The 15901-nt window shown below is 35.2% G+C and overlaps 1 protein-coding gene across 8 annotated transcripts in view; it reads left to right on the top strand.

Annotated features, from left to right (window-relative positions):
• THOC2 (THO complex subunit 2) overlaps positions 1-15901 on the top strand; it is a 147102-nt gene that overhangs the window by 104067 nt on the left and 27134 nt on the right. For all 8 annotated transcript variants that reach the window (XR_013169547.1, XR_013169548.1, XM_077146477.1 and 5 more), the window contains exons 16-22: positions 7811-7895; positions 8578-8671; positions 9090-9170; positions 10914-11010; positions 12947-13064; positions 13637-13816; positions 14576-14740. Coding sequence is in view for 6 of the 8 variants with exons in the window: in XM_077146477.1 (XP_077002592.1) it covers positions 7811-7895; positions 8578-8671; positions 9090-9170; positions 10914-11010; positions 12947-13064; positions 13637-13816; positions 14576-14740 (820 nt within the window). In the remaining 2 variants the exon portion in view is untranslated. The remainder of the gene's footprint in view (positions 1-7810; positions 7896-8577; positions 8672-9089; positions 9171-10913; positions 11011-12946; positions 13065-13636; positions 13817-14575; positions 14741-15901) is intronic.

Here is a 15901-nt window from a genome sequence, read left to right on the forward strand (position 1 = left end):
CAAGCATAGAGGGTCACATTTAGCCTTGGCAGGTAGGAAGGCCAGCTTAAATAAGTAGGGTTGGAGATAAGGACCGATAGTGGTAAGTTGTCAGTGAAACAGAATGTAGCCAAAGTTTGAAACTGGTGGGCTCTGTTCTCTTTGAAAAAAGAAGCTGGGCCATGGAGAAATGAGAAAGGGAAGCAGTTGGTGAGGAAATAATTTTGATTGATGGGTCAGTTTTGTCACGTGAAACTTCTTAAGATTATTATATCATTTGCCACTTCCAGTATTGTCACATTCCTTGAACTGAATTCATAACATGCATTACATTTTCATTCTAAAAAGGTTCTTTGCCATCACTTGTAAACTTTTTCAAGTTTAAAGTTTCCGGGTTTATTTTGAAATAATGTCATCAGAAGAATTTAAGATTCTGTATACTAATTGTTTTGAATTATAGAGATTTCAGTAGATACAAATTTCCAGAAAGTTGGTAGGAACAGTGAACAGAGGAATAGTTAAAAGGAAGAAAAGCAATAGAATCTATTAAAATTTATTTTATTTAAATATGAAAATCAGAAACTTTCCATATTGAGGAGTACTATATTAGCTCTTACTCTGTTAAGGTCACTGAGTCAGATAAAATAAGAGCTTTAATGCTTATTAGACTATTACTGTAAAATGGAAAATTGTATTTTTTAACAAAAATATAACATATATACAAAGCAAAGAAATAAAAAAGCAGTAGTTTTCAAAGCACTATTCAACAAGTGATTATAGGACAGATCCCAGAGTTTGTCATGGGCTTCCATACAGTCCTCTCATATTTTTCCTTCTAGCTGCTCCAGAATATAGGAGGCTAGAGGACTTAAATATTTTTTATCCTCACAATCGACTTTTTTCCTTCTTTTTTTTGTGAACAATAACATATGTACAAAAAAGCTGTAAATTTCAAAGCACAGCACCATAATTAATTGTAGAACATATTTCAGACTTTGACGTGGGTTACAATTTCACAATTTTAGGTTTTTACTTAGAGCTGCTCTGAAATATTGGAGACTCAAAGAGATATAAATTTAATGATTCAGCATTCATATAACTTTGTTAAATCCTATCTTCTATGTATAACTCTACCATCACCTTTGATCTTTCCATACCTCTCTTTAGGAGTGTTTGGGCTATGGCAGTTCTAGATTTTTCATATTGGAAGGGTCTGTCACTAATATGGGGTAGGGAGATGGAGCTATTTGATGTTCTGGAGAGGCTGGGCTAGGTGTCAGGACTTATCTGGACTAGGGACTCTTTCGGAGGTTGTAGGTTTCTGGAAAGTTATTCTAGTGCCTGGAACCCTTGTGGAATCTTATATATTGGCGCTAGGTGTTCCTTAGGAATGGCTGGAATAGTTCTGGTTGGAGGTTGGCAGGCTATGATAGGTATCAAGGACTATCTGAAGCTTGCGTAAGAGCAACCTTCAGCCTCTTGACTCTATTTGAACTCTCTCTGCCATTGATACTTTATTAATTATACTTCTTTCCGCTTTTTGGTCAGGATGGAATTGTTGATCCTGCAGTGCCAGGTCTGAATTCATCCCTGGGAGTCATCTCCCACATTCCACGGAGACTTTCACCCTTGGATCTTATCCCACATAGTGGAGAGGGCAATGATTTTACTGGCAGAGTTGGGCTTAGAGAGTCTGAGGCCACATCTGAACAACAACAGAGGTCCTCCAGAAGTAACTCTTAGGCATGCCTGTAGATAGTCTTAGCTTCTCCAATACCTACATAAGCATGGCCTATTGATTTGCATATCCCTAAAGTTTCACAGAGTATCAGGGGATTCCTGATGGCAAGGTTTAATGGTTCCATATTCTTTCTCACATACCTTAGGGGACTTTGCCGATACTTTTTGATTTTCTGTTTAATATACTCTAGGATTTATCCAGTCATTATAATAATCTATACAGGATTAAAGGACCTCTTTCTTATTCTGGGCTCCCTGTGTTTCAGTTGTTCAAATGAGCTATACAGATAGGTTGAATTAGATTATGCACTACAGAAAATTTCAGTTCCAGGTCAAATAAATCTTTCTTCCATTGGTCTCAAAAAGTATGTGTGGTTCTAAAATATAGACACTGTCTTCCTTACCCCTGTGTTCTGAATTACTTTATCCCCAACCTGGATGGCTTCATTCTTATCTGTAAATATCAGGTTATATATATAAAACAGCTTCTCAAAATCCAGAAATAATAATCACCACTCAAGGTTTAATGTTTCTGCTCTAAAAGCTTACAGTCTAGGCCCTTGCTTTCTTATAAGCATTTTCTAAAGGTGACCATACCATTGTTGTTCTTTTCTTTCTGGCTTATTTTATCTCACCAAATTTCCCACATGTTCATTCACATCGTTGCATGCCTCATGATTTTGTTCCTTTCTGTAGCAGCACAATTTCATTCATACATATACACCATCATTTGCCAATCTACTTCTCTGTCAGTGCATCCTTCAGCCACCTTTTATGCTAGTCCTAAAAGTGACATCATACAGTATCTATCCTTTTGTGTCTGGCTAATTTTGCTCAGCGTGATGTCCTCAAGTCTCATCCATCTTGTCATGTGCTTCAGGACGTTATTTTGTCTTACTACTGCATAATATTCCATTGTATGTGTATACCACATTTTGTTGATCCACTCGCCTGTTGATGGGCATTTGGTTTGTTTCCATCTTTTGTCAATTGTGAATAACGTTGCTATGAAAATTGGTGTGCAAATTTCTGTTTGTGTCATTGCTTTCAGCTCTTCTGCATGTTTATCAAGCAGTGCTATTGTTGAGTCATAGGGCAACTTGATATTTAGTTTCCTAAGGAACCACCAAACACTCTTCCATAGTGGTTGCACCATTTTACATTCACACCAGCAGTGCGTAAGTGTCACAGTTTCTCTGTATCCTCTCCAGCATTTATAGTTTCCTGTTTGTTTAATACCAGCCATTCTTATAGGTGTGAGATGGTATCTCATTGTAGTCTTGATCTGTATTTCCTTTATAGCCAATGAAAATGAGCATCTCTTCATGTGCTTTTGAGCCATCTGTGTTTGCTCTTCAGAAAAATGCCTATTCATGTCTTTAGCCCATTTTATAATTGGGTTGTTTGTTCTTTTGTTGTTGAGTTGTATGATTTCTTTGAATATACAGGAAATCAAACCTTTGTCTGATATGTGATTTCCAAATATTTTCTTCCATTGAGTTGGCTGCCTGTTCACCTTTTTGACAGTCTTTTGAGGTGCAGAAGCATTTGATTTTGAGGACTTCCCATTTACCTATTTTTTCTTATGTTGCTTGTGCTTTGGGTGTAAAGTTTAGGAAGCTACCTCCTAATACTAGGCCTTGAAGATTTTTCCCTACGTTTTCTTCTAGAAACTTTATGGTGCTAGTTCGAATATTTAGGTGCTTGATCCACTTTGAGTTAATTTTTGTGTAGGGTATATGATAAGGGTCCTCTTTCCTTCTCTTGACTATTGATATCAAGCTCTTCTATGCCCAATTATTGAAGAAACTATTTGGTCCCAGTTCAGAGGATTTGGGAGCCTTGTCAAAAATCAGTTGACCATAGGTTTGGTGGTCTATTTCTGCACTCTTGATTTGACTCCTTTGGTCAGTGGTTCTATTTTTGTGCCAGTACCATGCTGTTTTGACCACTGTGGTTTTATAATAGGTTTTAAAGTCAGGGAGTCTTAATCTTCCCATTTTGTACTTCCTATTTAGATGCTTTTAGCTATTCGGGGTCTCTTTCCCTTCCAGATAAATTTGGTAGTTAGCTTTTCCAAATCTTCAAACTGGGTTGTTGGAATTTTGCTTTGTACTGTGTTGAAACTGTAGATGAATTTGGGGAGAATTGACATCTTAACTATATTTAGCCTTCCTATTCATGAGCAGGGAATGTCTTTCCACCTATTTAGATCTCCTTTGATTTCTTTTAGCAATGTTACGTAGTTTTCTGTGTAGAAGTCCTTTACGTCCCTAGTTAAGTTCATTCCTAAATATTTGATTCTTTTAGTTGCTATTTTGAATGGAATTTTTTCCTTGACTGACTTCTCAAATAGGTCATTGCTTGTGTATAGAAATGTTGCTGATTTTTGCACATTAATTTTATATCTTACCACCTTGCTGAATTTATTAGCTCAAGTAACTTTGTTGTAGATTTCTCAGGATTTTCCAAGTATAGTATCATATCATCTGCAAATAATGAGAGCTTTATTACTTCCTTTGCAGTTTGGATGCCTTTTATTTCTTTGTCCTGCCTAAATGCTCTAGCTAGAACTTCTAGCACAGTGTTGAATAATAGTGGTGACAGTGGGCATCCTTGTCTTGTACCTGATCTTAAGGGGAAAGCTTTCAGTCTCTCCCCATTGAGTATAATGCTGACTGTCAGTTTTTCATATATTCCCTTTATCATATTGAAGTAGCTACCTTTGATTCCTGTCTTTTGGAGTGTTTTTATCAGAAAAGGATGCTGAATTTTGTCAAATGCTTTTTCAGCATCAATCGAGACGATGATGTGATTTTTCCCCTTTCAGTTTGTTAATGTGCTGTAGTACATTAATTGATTTTCTTGTGTTGAGCCATCCTTGCATTCTTGGTATAAATCCCACTTGTTCATGGTGTATAATTCTTTTAGTGTGATGTTGGGTTTGATTTGGTAATATTTTATTCAGAATATTTGCATCTATGTTCATTAGGGAGATTGGCCTGTACTTTTCCTTTCTTTTCGCATCTTTACCCAGTTTTGGTATTAAAATGATATTAGCGTCATAAAATGAGTTAAATAGAGTTCCTTTTTCCTCAATTTTTTTTAAAAGTTTGAGCAGGATTGGTGTTAGTTCTTTCTGGAATGTTTAATAAAATTCCCCTGTAAAGCCATTTGGCCCTGAGCTTTTCTTTGTAGGATGATTTTTGATGACTGATTGAATCTCTCTACTTGTGATTGGTTTGTTGAGATATTCTGTTTCTTCCTGAGTCAGTGTTGTTTGTGTGTCTCCAAGAATTTGTCCATTTCATCTGAGTTGTCTAGTTTGTTGGCGTTCAGTTGTTCATAGTATTCTCTTATGATTTCTTTTATTTCTTCAGGGTCTGTGATAACACACCCCTTCTCATTTCCAATTTGTTTATTGGCATCCTCTCTTTTTTTCTTTGTCTGTCTTGCTAGTGGCTCATCAATTTTATTGATTTTCTCAAAGAACCAACTTATGGTTTTGTTGATTCTTTCTATTCTTTTTTTCTCCCATTCGTTTATCTCTGCTTTATTCTTTGTTATTTTTCTTCTCCTGTTTGCTTTGGGGTTAGTTTGCTGTATTTTCTCAAGTTCCTGCAGGTTTGCTATTAAATCCTCAATTTTTGCTCTTTCTTGTGTTTTAATATAGGCATTTAAGGCAATAAATTTCCCTCTCAGCACAGCCTTTGTCCCATCCCCTAAGTTCTGAAAAGTTGTATTTTCATTTTCATTCACCTCCAGGTAGCTACTGATTTCTCTAGCAATTTCTTCTTTGACCCACTGGTTGTTTAAGAGTGTCTTATTTTATCTCCATCTATTTGTGAATGTTCTCATTCTTTTGTGGTTATTGAGATCCAGCTTCATCCCATTGTGATCACACAAAGTGCTCTGAGTATTTTTAATACTGTTATATTTATAATGACCTGTTTTGGGCCCAACATATGATCTATCCTGGAAAATGTTCCACGAGCACTAGAGAAGTGCTTTGGGGTGCAATGACCTATATATGTCTGTTAGGTCTAATTCATTTATCAAGTTATTTAACTTCTCTATTTCCTTGTTGATCTTCTGTCTTGTTGCTCTGTTTATAGAGGAGAGTGGTGTATTGATGTCTCCTACTATTGTTTAAGCATCTATCGCTCCCTTCAGTTTTGTCAGTGTGTCTCATGTACTTTGGAGCTCCTTGATTGGGACCATAAACATTTATGGTTGTTATATCTTCTTGGTAAATTGACCCGTTAATTAGTATATAGTATCCCTCTTTGTCTCTTATGATGTCTTTACATTTAAAGTCCATTTTTTCCGATATTAATATAGCTACTCCAGCTTTCTTTTGGTTACAAACTGGGTGGAAAATGTTTTTCCATCCTTCCACTTGAATCTATTTGTATCCTTGTTTCTAAGATGAGTCTGTTGTAAGTAACATATAGCTGATATATGTTTCTTAATCCATTCTGCCTATCTGTATTTTGTTTGTAAGTTCAGTCCTTTTAACATTGAGAGTTATTACTGAAAATGCATTTTTTGATTCCACCATCTCATCTTTCTAATTTTATTTGTCGTATCTATATATTCTTTTCCCTCTTTCTCTTTGTATTCTTTAAATTACCCTTAGTGGTACTCTTCAATGCTGTGCCCTCCTCCAAACCTCCCTCTCCTGTCTTTTCTTTTCAGCTGGCAGAATTCCTTTTAGTATTTCTTGTAGGGCTGGTCTCTTGTTGACAGATTCTTTCAGGACTTCTTTGCCTGTAAAAACTTTAATCTCTCCCTCAGTTTTGAAGGACAGTTTGGCTGAGTATAGAATTCTTGGCTGGAAGTCTCTCTCTTTCAGGATCTTGATATATCATACCACTGCTTTCTCACCTCCAGGGTGCTAGTTGAGTAGTCTATACGCAGTCTTATTTGATTTATCTTGTATGTAGTAGATTGTTTTTCTGTTGACGCTTTCAGGTTTTTCTGCTTCTCTTTAACACTGGGCAGACTGATTAGTATGTTCCTTGGGGAAGGCCTATTTGAATTTATTCTCGTCTTCTTTGACTTGTGTGTTTATGTCCTTTATGAGGGTTGGGAAGTTTTCCCCCATTGTATCCTCAACTAGTCTTCCTAGCCCTTTATTCCTCTCTTCTCCTTCTGGGACACCACTCATTCTTACATTTGTGTGCTTTGTTTTGTCTGCCATATCCCTGAGTTCCCATTTAATTTTTTCTTTTTCTTTTTTTTTTTTTTTGCCATTTGCTGTTTTGGTTCTTCAAAGTCAATTATCCTGCTCTGTGTACCACTTATTCTTTCTTCTTTATGCTCGTCTACTGTCTTCTATATCTCCTTTATGTCATTTGCTATCCCACTTACTTTATTATGTAGAGTTGTGTGAACATCTTTGATTAGTTGTTCCAGCATCTGCGTCTCCTCTGGTGTTTTAATTTGGTCATTAGACGGCTTTATCTGCCTGCATTATGATATGCTTAGTAGTCTTCTGCTGTCTTTGTCGCATGTAAATATCTTGATTAATTTACTTTGGAAGTTGATTTCTTTCAGTAGTCTAAGGCCTTGTCTTTGCGGGATGGTTGCACAGCAGGGAGCAGGGCACGGGGAAGGTACTCAGTCCAGTGATTTGTTTCAGGGCAGCTGTAGACGCAGGTTAGGAATGTTACACTGATGCTTGTGAACATGGGTGCCCAGCAGCTGGGGAGGATGTAGCTGTGTGGGTGCATTGGTCTGGGGTACGTAACCCTGATGTGCGCTGGTCAAGGCTCGGGGCCCTTTGTCCTCAAGGGTAGAGCTGTGGCAGCAGGTCAGCATTATGCCTTCTTGCATTCAGGGCAGATGTGACCCGGCCACACAGGTCAGCACTTTTCTCAGAGCCGGGCAGTGTGGCTAAGAAATTGTATTTTATGAATGTTTAGACATTATATATAAAATCTCAGTGACCTCTGTGAGAATGCCTAATGAAAAGAGCCTCAAGTCTTACAGTAAAATATAGAAGAATTTTGTTATTTACTATGCAGCTAACTGCATTATAAGGGAAGGTACTTAAGATGATCCCTGCCAACTTTTTCTCCCCTTGTAGGCGCCTAACCAAGGAAAATGTGAAACCTTCTGGAAGACAAATTGGGAAGTTGAGCCACAGCAATCCAACCATTTTGTTTGACTATGTATGTTTCTAGATTAATATTATTTTAAAGGATTTTTTTGTTGTCTTAAATCAGCACAAGACTGAAGGGAATGATATCGTTTTAAAAATATTTGTAGTTTTAGGGGAAAAAAAACTTTAGCAAATGAAATATTTTATGGTTAGGCTAAAAACAAGAATTCCATACAATATATTAATATACTGATCTTATTTTCTAGTAATGTGTTACAGTGCTATTAAAGTCTAATGTTATCTTGTTAGCCACATTTTGATTTATGGAAGCATTGATAAAGAGATGCATTATTTGTTTCTGTTTTTCAAAAACATTTGAATAGCATTTCATTATAATTCACATGTAACATTATTGTTTCATGTTTAGAAAGAGATTTCTAAAACACATTTGACATGAGTCCAGCCTGTATAATTCCAAAACCACCTTTTAACTCTGTTCTCTTCTCTACCTCTTGATCTGACAGTACTTTACCTGTCTCCTTGTTGGAAAATGTAGCTTAAGATAATACTCTCCAAGATATTGATCGAAAGAGTTAGGTTTTATATAAACACAAAATGCAAGAAAACCGCTTTTATTATAAGCATTATTTCGTCTTTTGAAAAATAAAAAATATAGCCATTATTTAGTTGCCATAGTAGAAAGCCTCTTTTGATTAAGTCAGTGCCACCTATTCTTTGCTGTTGTCTTCCAGATTTTGTCACAAATACAGAAGTATGATAACCTAATAACACCTGTGGTAGATTCATTGAAATACCTCACTTCATTGAATTATGATGTCTTGGCCTGTATCCTTTCAAGTGAAGTAATGCATAGGTTTCACATTTCATATATCTAAGAGGTGTATGTTTTTATTTTCATTCCAAGTTCTTTTAGTAACCACCCGAGATTGATTCAGGTGCCTTATCTTATTTTACCGGTCATCTTTTTTCTCACAGGAGATTGTGTGTGTGTCTTTGTGTTGTATATAGGGAGAAAAAATATTAGGTCTTCCAAAACATCTTGATATAGATGGAGTATGTCTTGTTTGCTGAAAGATGGAAAAGAGGCCAAGAAGAAAAGTTGGTTCTGCAATGAGTGTATTTTTCAACACATTGTAATAGCTTGAAGGAAACATTTTATTTTTTCCAACATGTGACGTATATTTTGTTTTAAGGTCTTTTTTAGAGATACAGTGACTTTAAAGTTTTTCTTAATATTTGAAAGATTGTATCATTGAAGCTTTAGCTAATCCAGAAAAGGAGAGAATGAAGCATGATGACACCACCATCTCAAGCTGGCTTCAGAGTAAGTATTTTTATTTTTCCAAAGATGAAATTTATGTTGTGTATTCCAGTCCCTATTTTTAGAGACTTTTAAAAGCCTATTTGTCAGCTCTTCAGAATCTCTAGTCACTCAGTTTGTTCAACAGAGTGTCCAGCTCCCTGGCTGTATAAGGAGATTCATATACTACTCATTCATTTTCCTCAAAAGGCCAGTATTGGCTGTGATAGGATTCAGGTAAGCATTACTGGGAAGATGAAAATCCCCGCCCCCCCCCCCCCCACTTTTTTTTAACTGCAGGTTTTATTGAGATATATTCACATACCATATAATCCATCCAAAGTATAGTGTCTCACAGCATCATCACCTAGTTGTATAATCATCATCACATGCAACTCTAGACCATTTTCATTGCTCCAAAAAGAAAAATAACAGATAGATGTAAAAAAAAAAGAAAACCCAAAGTACCTCTTACCCCCATCCTCCTCTATTATCGTAAGCTACTAGCTGTGATTTACAGTAATACCTTAATATTCTTTCATCAACAATAACAGTTGTACCACACCAATAATAAGGGTCAGTCTCCTCCTTTTTAACCATTATTTTAGAGGAGTGATCTTAAGAGAACTAGCTTCCCTTTTTATCCTTCCATCTTAAGGCTCCTGTTATCTTAAAACAACAAAAAATGTGGTTGTTTAACCAAAAACCTAGCCTTGTTTTATTTTATTTATTTATTTATTTCTAGCAACCAGAGGTTGCTAGCAGCCAGTCCCCTGCTGTCTTTCAACCTGTCAAATCTGGTAGCTGAATATTTTAGTGTCTCCCATTGCTTTTTAAATAAAGTTTGAAATCTTTAAAAGTTATATGGTAAGTTCTTTTGGAACCAGGTCCTTATATACTGCTCTAGCATCATCTTCCCACTCTTCCAGATATTCTTGGCTTCAGTCATACTGAACTTTTTGTACTTTGCCTGGCCCTTTTCACATGTTATTCCCTCTATTTGGAATACCCTTCCTTGCCCACTCATCTCTCACCATCCCAACTTCTACTCTTTGATTAGATTTCAGCTTAGAAGTCATTTTCTTCAGAAAGCATTCCCTGTTAATGTTTCCCCCACAAGTCTGCATTAGGTGCTCCTAATTCTCCATGGAACCTTATACTTATCATCATAGTTATTTCAGTTTACTTTTCTGTATCTGCCATTAGACTGTAAGCTTTTTGAGGGCAAGGCCTGTATTTTGTTCAGTATCATTTATGTGCTTAGCAAATAATGGCTGAGGAGGATACACATCATGTGACCTAACTGGGATCCCTTCCTCTTGTTTTAACTGGAGTTTCTTCCGTTTGTTTGCAATGTGGTAAAGATTCTTGGTTAAAATTGGTCTCTTCTTTATCTCTTGATCTGACAGTACTTCACCTATCTCCATACAGTTCTCCATATGGTAACATGTCCCTGAATACAAGAAGACTTTTTTTCTTGATTCAAACATTTGAGGGAGTTTTGTTCTTTATTCATCATCAGTAGGTTTATACCAACCTAAGGTGATTGCTGCAAGGAGTAAAGGAAATAGTCAACATACAGTTCTTAGTACAGTACTTATTAGTATATGTGTACTCAATAAAGATTAGCTATTGTTATAAAGCTCCACCCAACAGCAACAACAGTAACACTATTCTTACCTCCTTTGGATTTAGAAATCGAGTTAGGTGAAGAAATTACAATGTTCTGTTTTCTGAATTTTTCGTATTCTTTTTTATCTCACACAGGTCTGGCTAGTTTCTGTGGTGCAGTTTTTCGCAAATATCCAATTGATCTTGCTGGTCTTCTTCAGTATGTGGCTAATCAGCTAAAGGCAGGCAAAAGGTATTCATAGTAAATTATATATAAACGAAATGCAATAATTAGAATAGTTCTGGTAGTGTTGGGATATCGAGATTGCCATTGTCCTGTAAAGACTACTTGTTAGTTGTAGGCTCAAGTAGAATAGTTGCTCATTTATTTATATGGAATACCTTAATTAAAAGAAATAATTGAATACGAACTCTGCTGAAATATAATTAGTGAAACACTTTTACAGAAATTAATTTTGGCTATATATGTAACTCACTAAAAAGAAACTTGTAAATAGGTGATCATGGTTAATATGGTATGTTGTACATCTTATGACAGAGCGTATTGTGTGATTGATTATACTACTTAGGACAGTAATTGTACTTTGATCATTTAGTAGGAAAGGTATTTATTAATTTAGAAAGGTATATATGGTATCTTTAAAACAGTTTTTAAATTGGAACTTTAGAGATACATGAGATTTGCATACCTTCCAGATAACGTCCTCTTTATAATTACTGGATTTTATTATTTTACTTTGGCTCAATACCACTGCTTAGTTTGAAATAGTATATATACTATTCTATATATTAAACTTCATCAGTAATAGACTGACTCAAACCAAAGAACTAGAAACTTTTTTTAACAAACAAACCAAAAACCAAAAGCTGTCTGGTGTCCCAAGCAAGCATTACTTAAGTAATTATTGACAGATGTTTATTTTAGCTAAGGGAAACCTTTAAGAAATAATATTTAGACTCTTGTCAGCACATTGCTTATCATCTGTTGGCCATTCCTCGACATCTTACTCTTCTCTTTCTGTTGACCAGGAGAGCATATATTGATTTTTAATCTGTAACTCCATTTTATGTACCATGAATACAGTTTTCATGATTTTCATAGTAAGTGATAGTTTAAAGAAATATTTAAAATTTTTATTTGTACTAAATTTGCATGATGAGGCCCTCTTGTTTTTAAAACTGTCTTTATGAAAGGCAAGGCATTGAGAGAGTGCACCCTTGATAAGAATCTTGGAAAACTCATCCTTTGTCTATTAACTTGTGTTTTGGGTACATCTAGCTCTACTTTTGGAAAACATGTCTTAGAGGTCACATGATATTATTTCTGTAGACAACTCTACACTTTGATAATTAAAATGTGTAGCTATTGGCATACTGTGAAAATGTGCTTAAGGCTGTCATCTTGGGCTTCAGTACCAGAACTTAGAACTTTCTTTTACTTTCTTTCCTCCTTTTTTTCTTCCCTCCTTCCTGTTCTTCTTTCCAGGTGTGTATGACCATTCCACATCTTTTCTGTTTTACTAATTGGATTGTTTAGAGAGATGGCTCTTTACCATCAAAAACATATTGACCATTTTTGTATTGGAGGAGAAAAAATTGCTGTAAAGGACATTATTTGGTTAGCTGATAAAATTGAAATATGAACAGATTAGATTAAAAGTATTGTGTCTATTTTAGATTTATTGGAGTTAACTGTGCTATGGTTATGTGAGAGAATATCCTTTTTCTCAGGAAATGTACATTGAAGTATGTTAGGAGTAAAGGGCCATGACGTATATAACTTAACCTCAGATGGTTCAAAAAAACATTGTGTGTGTATGGTGATGAGGGTTAGTGCCTAAGATGCAAATGATAAAGCAAGTAGGTAAAAATGCTAGTAATAGATGAGGGTGGGGGTGAAGGTTGTATGGGTGTACCCTTTTTATTTCTGTAATCTGAGTTTGAAATTATTTCTAAATTAAAAAATTTTAAAATATATGTACAAAAAAACTTTGGGTCCTGTTCTAGGAATGTTGTTTTCCTTTTTTTGTCCTTAAAAACCTTTCCCCCCACACACACATTTTATATACAATTAATTTGGGAATTTTTCATTTATTAATTATAATATACTGTCACTTTGATATTTGAAATTTCAACTATAGACATGTTTCCTATTTTTTTCCAAATAGTTTTGACCTGCTTATATTGAAAGAAGTGGTACAAAAAATGGCAGGAATAGAAGTTACAGAGGAAATGACAATGGAGCAACTAGAGGCCATGACTGGTGGAGAGCAGCTAAAAGCTGAGGTGAGAGTTGATATTTTTTTTTCATTGTGTTTTTTTATAATTCAAAAGGTATACATGTTCATAGTGAAGAATCAAAACAGTGCAGAAATAAATAAAGCCAGATGTCAAAGACATACCCCTCCATTCACAGCTACTTCTACCCACTTTTCAAAAAATTGAGGTTTACTTGCTATTGTAACCTAACTTTTTAGAAAGCTGAAACAAAATGTGAAAGACAGAAAGTAATATATCTGTAATGGGAATAAATACCAAATCTTCTATGGTGCTTGATATTCTCAATGGCATAAATTTTACTGTAATTACTCTGTTGTTGAATCTAATTGACTACAAGGTAGAAAAAGTTAAATATGCAGAGGTTTAAATGTAATAGGCAATTAGTTATCTTTAGGCCAGTAACTATAATCAGTATTAGTTTCACTAGAATAAACTTTTGTAGAAAAGGAAGGCTAAGGAATGTAGAATGTATGAGTTTTTTTATTTTAAGGATTGTAACCTAACCTTTTCTCTTTTTCAAATCAGATGGTATGTATTACATACTGTACACTGATAAATTTGTGTCCTCTCTTATGCAGGGTGGCTATTTTGGCCAGATAAGAAACACTAAAAAATCCTCTCAGAGATTAAAGGATGCACTGTTAGACCATGATCTTGCTCTTCCTCTCTGTTTGCTCATGGCTCAGCAGAGGAATGGGGTAATTTTTCAGGAAGGAGGAGAGAAACATTTGAAACTTGTTGGAAAGCTCTATGATCAGGCAAGTTAAAATCTGTTCATGTAGAGTTTTTATTCTGCTAAAGGGAAATGAAGAGTGCGATGTAATTTGAAAAATGTCATGTATGCGCACCATACTTGTGTGAAACAGCGCTCGTGTAAAATAGTCTGGAAATAAGGTCTATTTCTATGACTTTAGAAATGAATGTAAATTATGATATTTAAGAGATGACTGTAGGAGAGCTGTTTATTATATGTACAAGTTTTAAAATTAAATAAAAATTCCATTAGTAAGTTTCTGCATCTTCAAGTTGTTTGCTGTCATATCTTTCCTGCTATCTGGAAATCTAGAATTTCAGTTACAATAGTGATACAGTTGGTGTTAATTAAATGCATTTTGTGGGCTTATCATCGTTTTAGTGCTTAGTATTTGTAAATATATCTTATAAATAAAGTTTTATCTTTTAAGGGCAAAGGAGTTGACATCTATTTGCCTATGCATATTGTTTTATGAGATTTAGGTAAATATACTCTGCTACTAAAAGTGATGAAAATAGCTTAAAATTAAGAGACCTGGTTGGCTTTGGATAAGTCAACATATCAGGGCCTTGATGACTTTTTTCATAATATGATTATATTTGTAATTGGTCTCTGAAGTTCTTTCAAGTTCTAAAATTTAGATTTTTAATTGTTAATAAAAATATTGTTAAAATAACACATCTTAGTCATTCTGGAAAATGCTTATGTTGGTTTTGTAAAATGGTAGCACATCTGTATTTTTTGTCTTCTTTTTTAAATTTAGTGTCATGATACCCTGGTACAGTTTGGTGGGTTTTTAGCATCTAATCTAAGCACGGAAGATTATATAAAGCGAGTGCCTTCAATTGATGTGCTCTGTAACGAATTTCATACACCCCATGATGCAGCATTTTTCCTATCTAGGCCAATGTATGCGCACCATATTTCAGTAAGTACATGTATCCTTGCTGTCACTCAAGAATGATTTCAAACTGTTTCTTAACTGTTTTGTTTTTAAATGTATTTTAATTTGACATAGATATAAATTGTGTCTCTTTGAGAGTTACCCTTTTCTTTGTTAGTACTCAGCTTTGAGTAGTGTACAATGAAAATGTCCCTTTTAAAAATAAGTCTTAATATTTCTGTAATTTTTCTGTTTCTACTCTACCAGTTCAGGTTTAATATCATGTGGGCCCTCTAGAATGATAGTTCTCAAATATTGGTTTGGATGAGAATCACCAGGGAAACATCTTAAAAATTCTGAATCCCGTGTTCCAAAATTTTAATTCAGTAACTTGAATAGGACCTAGGAATTTCTTTTCTTTCTTTCTTTTTGTTTGTCATCTTGTTTTCTAGCAAGCACTAGGTTATTCTGATGCAGGTATATCTGGGTACCTCATTCTGAGAAACACTCCTTTTGAGTATAGAGTCCTGTTTCCTTAATGACAGGATCCCTGTCAGTAAGTTGACATGCTATTTATTACTCATACTGCCTGAAAGAAAGGCAGACCAACAGGCAGGTAGAAAGACTTAAACAACCCTCCCAACCCCCTAAAAATTCTGTCTCTGTTGTATAACTTTTGGAAAGGGTGTGTTCATGATTCTTATTTTAGTCTCTCTACCTAAATGAAACAGTCCCAAAATAAATGCAAAAAGAAATCAGAGACTTCTCAGGCAGGGTATCCTCAATAGTGACTGTTGAAATTTAAGTAAGGGTATTGGAGAAAAAGAGACAGCTCCTCTTCCCCCCACTCCATTCTTTGCCTGTCACCTGGACTTTTTCCCTGTAAAGCAGTGGCCTCTAAGAGAAGTTTAATTTTCCTTTCCTCCCAGGGCTTCAGTTTGGAAACTGTGGTACTTCCCCATGATAATTGAAGCCCCAGTATATTTTTCATCTTTTTGTAACTTGGATTCTGGTACTTCTGTTGTTTGTTTTTTAAGTCTGTACTGTTCAGGGCCTTTATTACAGATTTTGGGTAAGGCCTTGGTCTTTTCTCTTAAACTAGAATCCCTTCTTTGTTCCCAGTAGGGCAACAGAACTGTGTACCAGAGGCTGCAAAAAAAAAGTGCTGAAAAATTTGGGGTCTTAATTGATTATTTAATGGACCAT

This window comes from Tamandua tetradactyla, chromosome X (assembly GCF_023851605.1).
Source record: "Tamandua tetradactyla isolate mTamTet1 chromosome X, mTamTet1.pri, whole genome shotgun sequence".
In the NCBI taxonomy this organism is placed as follows: Eukaryota; Metazoa; Chordata; class Mammalia; order Pilosa; family Myrmecophagidae; genus Tamandua; species Tamandua tetradactyla.